We start from the raw sequence: 12500 nt of genomic DNA, 5'->3' as shown, positions 1-12500 counted from the left end.
GGAAAAATGTGCGTAACTCTAAGTTGACTAAGGACCTGACACACACCTGCTGGACATGGAGAGCACCTGCAGTGCTGCTGCTGAGAAGATACAGTTATGAAATCCTGCAGCATTATCACTTGTACACACACACACACACACACACACACACACACACGTGTGCACACACGCGCACACACACACACACGCACACACAGACACACGCGCGCACACACACACACACACACACACTGAAGCGCAGAATATGGACAGGGGGACAGAGTGAGACAGAACATCATGCGTCTGTGACAGTGTGTGTCCTGTCACTGTGACCCGATTGATCATGTGACCTGGCTACTTGTACAAGGGAGATCTGTTTGGATGACTGGTTAGCGTGTGTGACTTTCACCCGGGAGTCTGGGGATCGAATCCTGATTGGACCTTTTTTTATACCCACCACAGATCTCTCTGAAGAAGTCAGCATTGACGGCTTCAGCAACGCTGTGCCACTCCGTGGATTTTCTATTATTAGTTTTGCAAAAGCACTTCCTTTCATTTCTCCACCTCACCCACAGGTACCTCAACTTCTGCTTGTATGAAATAGCGCTTCCTTGATCTGCCTTGATCTACGGTCACCATGTCATTGGCGGAGCCCTGCAACAGCCGGCTTATGTAAATGCATGAGATCCACAAGGCACTTTGCATTGACCATTTAAGGCAGTAAGTGGGCGTGGTGAGGGCGGGATGTGACTAAAATGCAGCTGAGAACCTTTCTAGATAGTTTCTGATTTATGAAGCGAAGATTGCGTGCAGCTGTGCGTCCGCCATGTTTGATAGATCACACACCTGCTTGGCGTAAGTACTTTTGTTTTGCTGAGCTTAGTTACGGTTTTAGTAAGGATTCTACGCCATGTTTGATAAATGAGACCCCTGCCCTGTATTTCTGTTTGGATGTCATCTCTCCTCTGCCATGGACCCGGTGGCACATTTAACCGCTGGTTGGTCAGGTGCTGCGTGTGAGAACGTGCGTTAGATAACTCATCTGGGGTTTTTTCTTCCCCCTTTCCTGCTGACGGCAGTAAATAAGGTTCTGTGCAGCGCCGGCTACTTCCATATCCCCATCTGCATTTGGTGGCAGGGATGCAACGTCATGTGAAACAAAGCTATGTGGGTTACAAACTGGTTCCTGTCATCTGAAAACATCTGTTAGGGAGTATCCCTCCTTTGAACGACAGTTAGATTTAGTCAAAACACTTTGTGTTGGGGGGGGGGGCAGCAGGAGCTCGAGGTAGAGCTGGACTCCCCATGCTACATTAAAAGATGAAGTTAGAAACTTCAAGCTTTGAAAAAGACTAGAGGGTGTCTAATTCTATTTCAAATAGCTTTAACTAAAATATATCAGCTTTCCAATCCCATTAGCCAACAGGAGCGCCGGCTGTATTTTATGGGACTAAAACAGAAACAAGGAGGATTACAAAATAAACTTACTGTTATAAAGTGCCTGCTGTTTTCCTGAGGCAACAGTCCTCTCTCGTATAAAGAGCTAACGGCCTTGTACTCAATCCATCTCTGACAGAATACGCAGTTTGAGTACACAAAAAGGTTTCGTGAGCATTTATGGAAACATTTGTTTAGCAGCAAATCTTCTGTTTTGTTACCTCACTTAACTCCAAGAACCTCGACGGACAACGGGCCGGTCCTCGTGATAAAACCTTCCCTCCAACACATTCCAGCAGAGCGAAAGTCAGAGAGAAAGGAGAACAGAGGTGTGTGGTTGTGGGTAACAGTACCTGACACTCGGAGGAGTGACGCCAGACTGAGCAGGGTGGTGGACTGGTTATAGGCAGTGGGGCAGCGGGCGATGCACTCCTCGATGAGCGATAAGCGGTCGGATCGCAGGCGCACTGGAGGAACGATACAGAGAAGAGGAAGAGAGAAAAGGCGGGACTGTCACAGTTGTTTGGCAAATTACAGAACTCGATCTGACCCAAGTTACAGCTGATGGTAAAAACGATGGGAAACGATGTGGAGTGGATGACGAAGCAGCTGCTGTCAACATGTCAGGAAGATAATAAATGACCGAAGAACGGCCAGTCCAACCAGAGGATATGGAGTTTCTAACTGATGATGTGTGTGTTTATGAATGATCACATACTAGTTTTAAGCCAACACCAGAGAACACTGTACATGTATGAATTAAATAAAATATTAATCAAATTTTAAAAGCATTAATAAAAGTCCAACAAAAGTGAATGAGTCCCTTCTCTCAGCAGCCACATAAGAGGTTCTACATGTTCAACCATTCAGGCAGACCTCTGTTTAAAATCTTGGAGTTTTTTATTTATTTACACAAATCAGAAGTTAATGTAGAATAAAAATATCAAAAGACAAAGCTGATCAATCAGTGGTCCAACTCCAGTCCTGGAGGTCTTTTATCCTACATGTTTTAGATCTTTCCCTGCTTTAACACATTTGAATTTTAATGCTGTGTTTAAGTGCTCAACCAATTAAATGGTATGGTTAATGAAAATGACATTGTTCCCAACATGACTGAGACATTAGACTGTTTTGTGATGAATTTGCTGTAGAACTCTTACATATTGCTCCTTTAAGGCCTCCCCATTGATCTGATGTTTCACACAGTGGGGGTTTGACCCCAGAATTTACCAACTAACGCCTAAAAGAAGTTCCTACTGACCTAGTGTCAATGCTGAGATCATTTTAACCAGTCGATCGTTTCCCACGAGTCTTTCCCTCAACTTTCCAGGAGAAACAGTCTCATGCTTTGGAATTTGATCATTGTGAGAGGCGGAAGCCTGTTTGAAGGGTATGAGTTGACTCCTCTGTGTTTGCTGAGAGGCACCATAAGAACTCTACAACTACAAATCCAATCCCTGCTTGATTCTCTGCAGATTAGCAGGTAGTCTCATTTAATCAGTTTCATTCTGATTAACTGCTTTGATGTTTCTAAACAATATGATGTTAGCTCAAATTAAGTGCTTTTTTGTATAAACACGGTCGATTCTTATTACTTGGAGTCTTAAAAAAACATTAATTTGATTTGGACATAAACGATATTTCTGGTGATTCCATCTGTGCCGCGTGAGAACAGTGTAATCAGATCTGTTGGACTTAAATGTTGTTTTTAGAACTAGAAAGACTTGATGTTTGTTTTGCATTTGCTTTACAAGAAAAGTACAGGTCCTTCTAAAAAATTAGCATATTATGATGAAGTTCATTATTGTCTGTAATGTACTGATAAACATTAGACTTTCATATATATTAGATTCATTACACACAACTGAAGTAGTTCAAGCCTTTTATTGTTTCTAATATTGATGATTTTGGCGTACAGCTCATGAAAACCCAAAACTCCTATCTCAGATAATTAGCATATCATGAAAAGGTTCTCTAAACGAGCTATTAACCTAATCATCTGCATCAACTAATTAACTCTAAACACCTGCAAAAGATTCCTGAGGCTTTTAAAAACTCCCAGCCTGGTTCATTACTCAAAACCACAATCATGGGTAAGACTGCCGACCTGACTGCTGTCCAGAAGGCCATCATTGACACCCTCAAGCAAGAGGGTAAGACACAGAAAGACATTCCTGAACGAATAGGCTGTTCCCAGAGTGCTGTATCAAGGCACCTCAGTGGGAAGTCTGTGGGAAGGAACAAGTGTGGCAGAAACCGCTGCACAACCAGAAGAGGTGACCGGACCCTGAGGAATATTGTGGAGAAGGACCGATTCCAGACCTTGGGGGACCTGCGGAAGCAGTGGACTGAGTCTGGAGTAGAAACATCCAGAGCCACCGTGTACAGGCGTGTGCAGGAAATGGGCTACAGGTGCCGCGTTCCCCAGGTCAAGCCACTTCTGAACCAGAAACAGCGGCAGAAGCGCCTGACCTGGGCTACAGAGAAGCAGCACTGGACTGTTGCTCAGTGGTCCAAAGTACTTTTTTCAGATGAAAGCTAATTTTGCACGTCATTCAGAAATCAAGGTGCCAGAGTCTGGAGGAAGACTGGGCAGAGGGAAATGCCAACATGCCTGAAGTCCAGTGTCAAGTACCCACAGTCAGTGATGGTCTGGGGCGCCATGTCAGCTGCTGGTGTTGGTCCACTGTGTTTTATCAAGGGCAGGGTCAACGCAGCTAGCTATCAGGAGATTTTGGAGCACTTCATGCTTCCATCTGCTGAAAAGCTTTATGGAGATGAAGATTTCATTTTTCAGCACGACCTGGCACCTGCTCACAGCGCCAAAACCACTGGTAAATGGTTTACTGACCATGGTAATACTGTGCTCAACTGGCCTGCCAACTCTCCTGACCTGAACCCCGTAGAGAACCTGTGGGATATTGTGAAGAGAAAGTTGAGAGACCCAACACTCTGGATGAGCTTAAGGCCGCTATCGAAGCATCCTGGGCCTCCAGAACACCTCAGCAGTGCCACAGGCTGATCGCCTCCATGCCACGCCGCACTGAAGCAGTCATTTCTGCTAAAGGATTCCCGACCAAGTATTGAGTGCATAACTGAACACAATTATTAGAAGGTTGACTTTTTTTGTATTAAAAACACTTTTCTTTTATTGGTCGGATGAAATATGCTAATTTATTGAGATAGGAATTTTGGGTTTTCATGAGCTGTACGCCACAATCATCAATATTAGAAACAATAAAAGGCTTGAACTACTTCAGTTGTGTGTAATGAATCTAATATATATGAAAGTCTGATGTTTATCAGTATATTACAGACAATAATGAACTTCATCACAATATGCTAATTTTTTGAGAAGGACCTGTACATATTAAAAAAACTAAAAAATACATAATATGTGGATTGTACATGACTTTAGTAGAAAATACCTTCCAGCATTTTACATTTTCTAATTCAATGGATATCACACTTTTCCTTTTTCCCTTTGTCATTCAAGACGCAGAAACTCACAAAAAATCCATTTCCTCCAAATCCTGCATGTTAATGTAAGAAACGTCAGGTTCTGAACCTTTGCAGACCTTTGTGGATTCTTTGCTCTCCTGTTGTCATGGTCTGTGTCTGCGTCTTCCTTCATGTGTCTCCTGATGTTTCTCCATCCCTCTCTAGATTCCCTTCTGTGTCTCATAGCGCCCTCATGTGTCCTTTGTCTGCATCTCATTTATGTGTCTTTTGTTTGTAGGCCTTCATAGCATTCCCTCAGGTCCGGTGTTCATTTAGTCATCCTCAGCCCCTCCAGTTGGAGCTCCAGCCTCTTGTTCCCCCAGCTCAGTATATGTGTGTGTGTGAGTGTATGTGTGTAAGTTAGTGTGTGTGTGTGTGTGTGTGAGTTTACGTGTGTGTCAGTGTGTGTATGTGTGTGTGTGTGAGTCCTTCCCTCAGTCTTAGGTTTAGTTTGGTGTTTTAGGTTAATCTGCCCTCCACTGGTTCTGTTTCCCCATTTAGATCATTGGTGTCACCTGCCTTCCCTCCAGCCCTCACTCCACACACCTGCTTCCTGTTTCCTTAACTGTTCTCCCTGTGTATTTAAGCCCTGTCTTGTCTCTATTTGGTGTCGGTCCATTGTTTGTAATTCTGTCATGTCTTCTCGTGCCTCTCGTATTTGGATCTAAGTCTTCTCGTGCTTCTTGCGTATTTGGATCTTCAGATCTTCATCTGGATTTTTGGACTTTTGGCTTCCAGCCTTTGGAATTTATTTTTGTTGTTTTGGTCATCCTAAAATAAAAGGATTTTTATTTATTCAACATCTGCCTCGTGTCATCCTGGGTTACTGCATTTTGGGTCCAACCAACCTCGCATCGTGACACCTGTGAGGAACTTTAAAATTCACTTCATCACTTTAGGCGAGACCTCGAGGGAATTCTGGGGAGGGTGGCGTGTACGAAGCATTGCCTTAGGGCTCTGAAGGAAAGCTGCGGAGGAAAGCCTAAGATGGATTATATATGTTCAAATCCTGCTTCATACCTGTGTGCGCTCAAATGTGAGAGTGCACTGAAACAGAAATGGGCCTTTTACCTTGTAAATAACATCCTTTTCTTTGCTTTTCAGTGAGTGTGTGAACCTGCATGACCCTAAAACAGGACTAACATGTGGTACACGATCATAAAATACACGTGGAACCACATTAGATCTGAGCTTTAAAACTAAATAATCACTAATATGCAATATTTTGTGTTTCCTGCTGACTATGAAAGAGACGGGGAAGAGAACAAGAAGAAGGCGGCTAACTGAAAAAGAGTCATGAGCCGTTTTGGTGAAAGAGACGGGGAAAGTATGTTAGCTTGGTCCTCTCAGCCGATGTGTCTCCGTACAAAATCGGCTCTTTCAGGGCTTTGCTAATGCGTCGGTAGGGCTGGGCAATAGATCAAAAATCTACTGTTATCAAAATTTTTGACTCTTGTCAGGACAGGTCAATAAATCTCTTTTTGCCCCCAGTGCATTCATTTCTACTGACAAAGGTGCTTACCCAACTAAAAAACCCATTTTAATATCATTTTTCACTAAATCAGACATATGGTATGGCTTGTTCAATTATAAAATAGAAGTACACAAAATTAATAAAACAAATTAAAAATCCCAACATGTAGGCTAGGGATCTGTTTTCAAGAGCACGCCAGCTGTTACAACCGTAGGCCGTACAAAAAACGGACAAAGCTGCTCACCCTTCATCGACTCCAGTTGGGTTTAGAGGGTGTGGAAACCCACCCAATATGGCGGTGACCCTGTTACACCCTCCAGTTCCCAATGGAGTGTCTACATATTCATGTCTATACTTTCAACACACATTAAGCCTTCCATCATCACAAAGACAGTAAAAACTGCTGCCACCTAGCAGTCGGAGGTTGAATTGCATCACACAAAAGAAATACAGTAAATGATGTATATTATCAGTAAAAAACAAAACGGTACACTACTTTTAAATACTGACTCAGTATCATAACAGAAATATAGTGATATTTCAGTGCACCAATATGTCTTTACATCACTACATAATATAAGACCAAATGTGCTCCCTTATATTTTCCATCTAAAGTTCCAACACCAAACATACAGGTGAACAGATTTGGCTCAGAAACAGGTTCTCACCCTCAATTATTGCATAACTAACAATCATTCATAAAGTGCTACAGGCACATCTATGAACTTCTTAGCCACTTAACATGGACGCCTTATCGTACACTGGCATCCAGTTCTTCAACCAAACACCACAGTTTTGAGACTTTCTCACATCTGCGAACAACAGTTTGTCACCAACAGGTGCAGCTGAGTGAGAGACTGGCTTAGGTTTAACGTGCAGAAACACCAGGGGTAAATAACCCCTCAGCACAAGGGGTCACACACCAAGAAGCTGGGCTCAGAGGTTTCCTTTAACCAGGAAATCCCAAAAAGTTCCTCCAGCAGCAGGAAGCGGAGCCAGGAAAAGCAGGCATGAAAGAGAATACACCGATGTGCTTCACAGGTGAGAGCACGCAGACCACAACTTCTGTCTTAACTAGGCAATCAGGCAGATGTTTGCACAACTTGATCATAAATAACCATATATTTAGTTATAATGGCAATAGGGAGCAGCATATGGAGGGATACAGGCTACACTGTGTGTGTGTGTGTGTGTGTGTGTGTGTGTGTGTGTGTGTGTGTGTGTGTGTGTGTGTGTGTGTGTGTGTGTGTGTGTGTGTGTGTGTGTGTGTGTGTGTGTGTGTGTGTGTGTGTGTGTGTGTGTGCGTGTGTGTGTGTGGTAGGAAAGTGACTACACTTTATGTATGTCTGCCTTCAGGAACATTTGCATGAACGCCTCATTCGAGACACGCTCGTCCTGTCCTACCTTGCAGCGGCAGGATGCGAACGCTGAAGTCTTCCAGCTGGCTGAGGGCACTGATGAGGTCTAGCTCCTCCTGAATGGCCGGGGGACCGTCTGTGATCAGCTGGAGGCATGCCCTGACGAAGACAACAGCCATTAGACACAGATATGGGACTAAAAGTCAATCCAACCACCTGCTCACGTCTAGGAGAGGAATCTCTGCAAGGAAAAGGGAATTCATAAATAATAAAAGTCACCCTCCGTTCATTTAATCAAGCTGTTTGGTGAAAATTGACAGTAATCCAGAAACAAGTACCCTGATTGCTGGGCTAACTGATTGGAGTGGATGAGACTGAACAGGTTTTATTCATTCTGCTCTACAGACCATCAGGCCTGAAGTTTGTGGCGTTCCAACGTGTGATCAGAAATGGGATGAGGCTGCTTGTAAAGTCCAGACTAATCTGTGACGGCTCCACAACAGACGGCGTTTCTCTTAGAACGCAATCCCCTCCCATTATCCTTAACAGGATTATGCAGCACATCACTTAGATTATGGAAGAGTCTGCTGAATGAATGAGTGAGTTAGTGTTTTCTACATGAATGTATATACAGCCCTGAGGAGTCTGGGACAGAAAAACTAAACGCTACGATTCGTTCCACGTTAAAAGTCAACCAGCTTAAAGATGAGAGACTGGACTCGACCCTGAGGTCCAGCAGTGAACCTGAGTACACGCTGTACGAAGTACTGAGACCGAGTGTTTGGTAGACCAAAACGTTCCACACAGCTTCCTCTTCTGTTTGAGCAGGACCAGTTCTACTGCCAAGAACTACAGGCTCGTCCTGGTGAGGATGAACGCAGACCAAAGAGCTCCGATTGAGCAAATGAGAGGAAAAAAACACGATTATGCACTTCTGACGTGAAATATCTACAGGTGTGTGTGTGTGTGTGTGTGTGTGTGTGTGTGTGTGTGTGCGTGCGTGCGTGCGTGTGTGTGTGTGTGTGGGGGTAAACAGTGGAAAGAGAAGAAGAAACCTCAGTCTGAACACACGTGTTGTAATACCGTTTATACACATACGTGCGTTTTGACTGCAGCTAAACAAAACCAGTATCACGTGTGATACCTGAGCAGTAAAATGCATTTCTCCATGAACATGTTTCAAACCTTCGACTCATTTCTGCAGTAAGTAAATAAATGTGTGAATACCATGTAGCTCAGTGTTAAATGCATAAAAGGACATGGACGTAAGTAGTACGTACATGTATTCATATAGCACTTATCACAGACAGAATGACTAAGTACTTCACGTCGATCAAAACAAAGTACAGCAAAGTCATACAATCATAAACAGATTACCATCAAATCTAAATGTTCTCCAAACAGAATCAGATTAACATCTGAAAAATAAAGTCATAAAAGGATAAATTTTCATAAACAGATGAAAGATGAAAGAAAATAAAAGGTTTAGTTAAAAGCAGCTTTAAATAAAAGGCTCTTTATGGACGTGTGGTTGTGTTTACTTCACATGTATGTCAGTAAAGCTTTCACACGTGTGTCTAAATGCAGCAAACAGAGTATTGCCTACAAAAATGCACTGGGCTGCATGGCCACCACACCACCCCACTTGCACCCTCAGCCCTCAGTGTCTAAGTGCAGTTTAAAATTGGAAGTGGGCACCGGCACTCGGGAGGAGGCTGAGAAATCCCCCTGCCAAATGTCGTTGGATGTGCTCACTCCCAAGGCCCTAAGTGTGTGTTTGTGTGGAATGTCGTCAGTGGAAGTGTATAAGGTGCAAATAAAATTGGGGGGCAGGTTGCCACAGGAATGCGGAAATGGGGTCCATACCCGCACTCCCTGACTTGCCCACCCCCCAAGGTCCTATGTGTATGTTTGTGTGATGATGTGAGGGAGCAGGAGGAGAGAAAATATGGAGGCACTCAATGTGCTCTGTGCTTTCCCATGACCTCCCACCCACCTGCGGATTCAGTTGGCCGAGCGCCACACGGGCTGCTCCCACTGAGGAAACCAGGATCCCCCCGCACTGCTGCATGTTCCTGCCTTCTTCCCGGCAGCATACATGTCAGGACCCGACCCCCAAGGCCCTGCCCAGATCCCCACACGGGGCCGGCCACCCCCAAACCCCGAGCCCCCAGGGGCAATGTAGCTGCCAGGCAGTGACCCATGGTCGCTGCCAAGATCCCCAAGGGGCCCCACTCACAACCGCCAGCAATCCACCCCCCGAGGCAACCCAAGCACTAATTATTTTTTTAAAGTAACATTCCCAACACTGCTTTAGACGTAAAGCAAAGGGCTGAACCCAGAGTGAACACCGGCACGGCCTACACTAGTTTGAGGGAGCTAAAGGAAGCTACGAAATCACAGACTGATTGTGACCTAGCTTTGTTGCTGCTGAACTTATAAGTATTATAAGTATATATTTTTTGTTCAACAGTGTGGATCTTTTTACTTCATGGTTTATGTAGTATCAGTTGGCTCGTGTTAGCACTAGCTACAGCAGGCTTCAACTGCGTTCTTTATGACAGACAGTTGTAATTCTGCTTTCAACCAGTAGGTGGGAGAAGATGGAAATTTTGGAGGTGAAAGCTAACTCTGTACTGCCCTCTAGTGGATGTAATGCCCAACAACCTATCAAAGCATGCACAAAGAGCATGTGGGCAGTCACGTATGACATCTTAAACCCATTATTTAAAGTGGGAGTCAAGGCATGAGTGGACACTTATTTCATCCACACTTCCTGTTAGGAAAACGCTTCAGAAGGGGCGTCGCCTGGCAGACCGAGAGAGCAGCACTGAGGCAGTGATAGACGGTACTCAACATCAACGCCCCCATGTGCGCTGTTGGCGTTTCTCTGTCAAAAAACGAGTCGTTCACGAGCACACTCGCACGTGCACGCAACCACACACTCGCAGCAGACTTACCGCTCAGGAGAAGAGCAGACACAGATCCTGCAGCATTCTGGAGGATTTCCTGTTAACCGCGATCATTAGATGAAAAAGGGAGGGGGCATATTTTTCAAGGAGGCGAGCGGCTCAGAGCGCCAGCGTGTCGTATCGGCAGGTGAGTGGCTGAGCCAGGTGGAGGTGTGGCTGCCTCACCTGGAGACCAGTGCGGTGCCGCCACCTAGTCATTTGCTGACAAAGTCACGTTTTCCAGCGTAGCCATCAGCCACAGCTGGTTCTACATGAATGTGGAACAGAGTTTTAACCTGAAGATGGAGGCAGAATTATGGTTTTGGGCTGAAATATTACATTTAGAGTACTAGGCCATTCCCATCTGTACCGGGTCGGCCCAGTCGGCCCCGCCTGGCCCGGTTGATTCCACACATCCTTGCCTTAAGCCCATGTGGGCTGATTCTACCCACCAATCAGAGGCTTGCTCTAATGGAAGGTGTGAATTTGCTGTCAGCAGTGGGTGTGTTGGCCCTGGTCGGCCTGAAGCAGACCCCCTCCAGAAGAGGGCTGAGAATGAGCCTTGGTTGGCCCGGAACAATACCAGGCCACCCAGATATGTAAACAACCTACGCTACCCGGCCCGGGCCGACCCGGTACAGGTGGGAATGGCCCATAAGCTGCACTAAACTGCCACACTAATGATTACACGTGTGTACAGCACCATTAGACACTCATCTGTACAGGTTATCAGCTAAACTAGTTCATTTAGGCGTTACTCGCTCTCGAAGTGACCATAAATTGGACCTAAGGGTGGATGAAAAATGTGAATGAATTAAACGTTATGACATTAATGAGATTTTGTAAAAGGAAATAGCTGTTTGCTTATAAGTCAGATCTGTCTTTCTCCAAACTGAGGTCGATCACAAACCAATCTACAACAGGTTAGATGTTCATTATCCGTAACCATTTCACAGAACGCCACCTCTAAACATCTGATTATACATGAGGAGAACGTCTGAGACGTAAATGTTCTGTCCTTGAAGGTTTTCTTAAGAAAACTGGAATTGTTTGGTTTTGTTTTTGTCTTTATCACGGCAGCTCGTTCATCTCCAAATGATAAGCACCGTTTTTAAACTGTACAGAGGTGCTCCCACTTGATATTTTTGTCATTTTCATTCAGGCTTTTTTCTTGGATGAAACCCTCTAAATATCTCCTCAAACGCAAACAGAACCCTGAAATAGTTCTTAACGGTTGTAAAATTGCCTTTCCTGCAGGAAATGTTGACGTTTTTTCTTCCAACAAAACACAGGAAGGTGTTTAATTATTGTTTCATAAAAGAATAAATCTTCATTAACAGCATTAACAACAGCAGTGGGTCATTTCAGCAGGAAGTTACTTGTCCCTGTTTAAAAGTGTGCCACACAATCAGAGTTTTTTATTGGATATTTGTTCTAATATGTCATGTGGTCGTTTAACTCAACAGTAACGGTTCCAGCGTGGTGTCTGCACACAGTGGGAGTTACAATGGATGATGGTGTCCACGGGAGAGGAGGGGGGCCTCTGGATTAGTTACTAAAAATGAATGACGACCCAATTACTGTCCCACTTCCCCACTAGGGACAGACGGTGAGATTAGACACCCACCAGCCCTCCTCTGAGACATGAAACACACACACACACACACACACACACACACACACACATAACCGACGTCATGTGACATACGACTGAAGGTCAAAGGAAAACAAACATCACGGTGTTTTGGGTACAAGTGCAGACGTGTGCTCTAAACCTTACAGTTACAATGAACAGTACAC

At 44.6% G+C, this 12500-nt stretch overlaps 1 protein-coding gene across 2 annotated transcripts in view; it reads right to left on the bottom strand.

Annotated features, from left to right (window-relative positions):
* nbas (NBAS subunit of NRZ tethering complex) overlaps window positions 1-12500 on the bottom strand; it is a 283815-nt gene that overhangs the window by 169434 nt on the left and 101881 nt on the right. For both annotated transcript variants that reach the window (XM_054733731.2, XM_054733732.2), the window contains exons 32-33: window positions 7796-7908; window positions 1770-1883 (exon numbers count right to left, since the gene is read on the bottom strand). In XM_054733731.2, coding sequence (XP_054589706.1) covers window positions 1770-1883; window positions 7796-7908 — 227 coding nt within the window. The remainder of the gene's footprint in view (window positions 1-1769; window positions 1884-7795; window positions 7909-12500) is intronic.

This window comes from Nothobranchius furzeri, chromosome 3 (genome assembly GCF_043380555.1).
Source record: "Nothobranchius furzeri strain GRZ-AD chromosome 3, NfurGRZ-RIMD1, whole genome shotgun sequence".
Lineage (NCBI taxonomy): Eukaryota > Metazoa > Chordata > Actinopteri > Cyprinodontiformes > Nothobranchiidae > Nothobranchius > Nothobranchius furzeri.
This window is presented reverse-complemented; position numbering and strand designations above follow the sequence as displayed.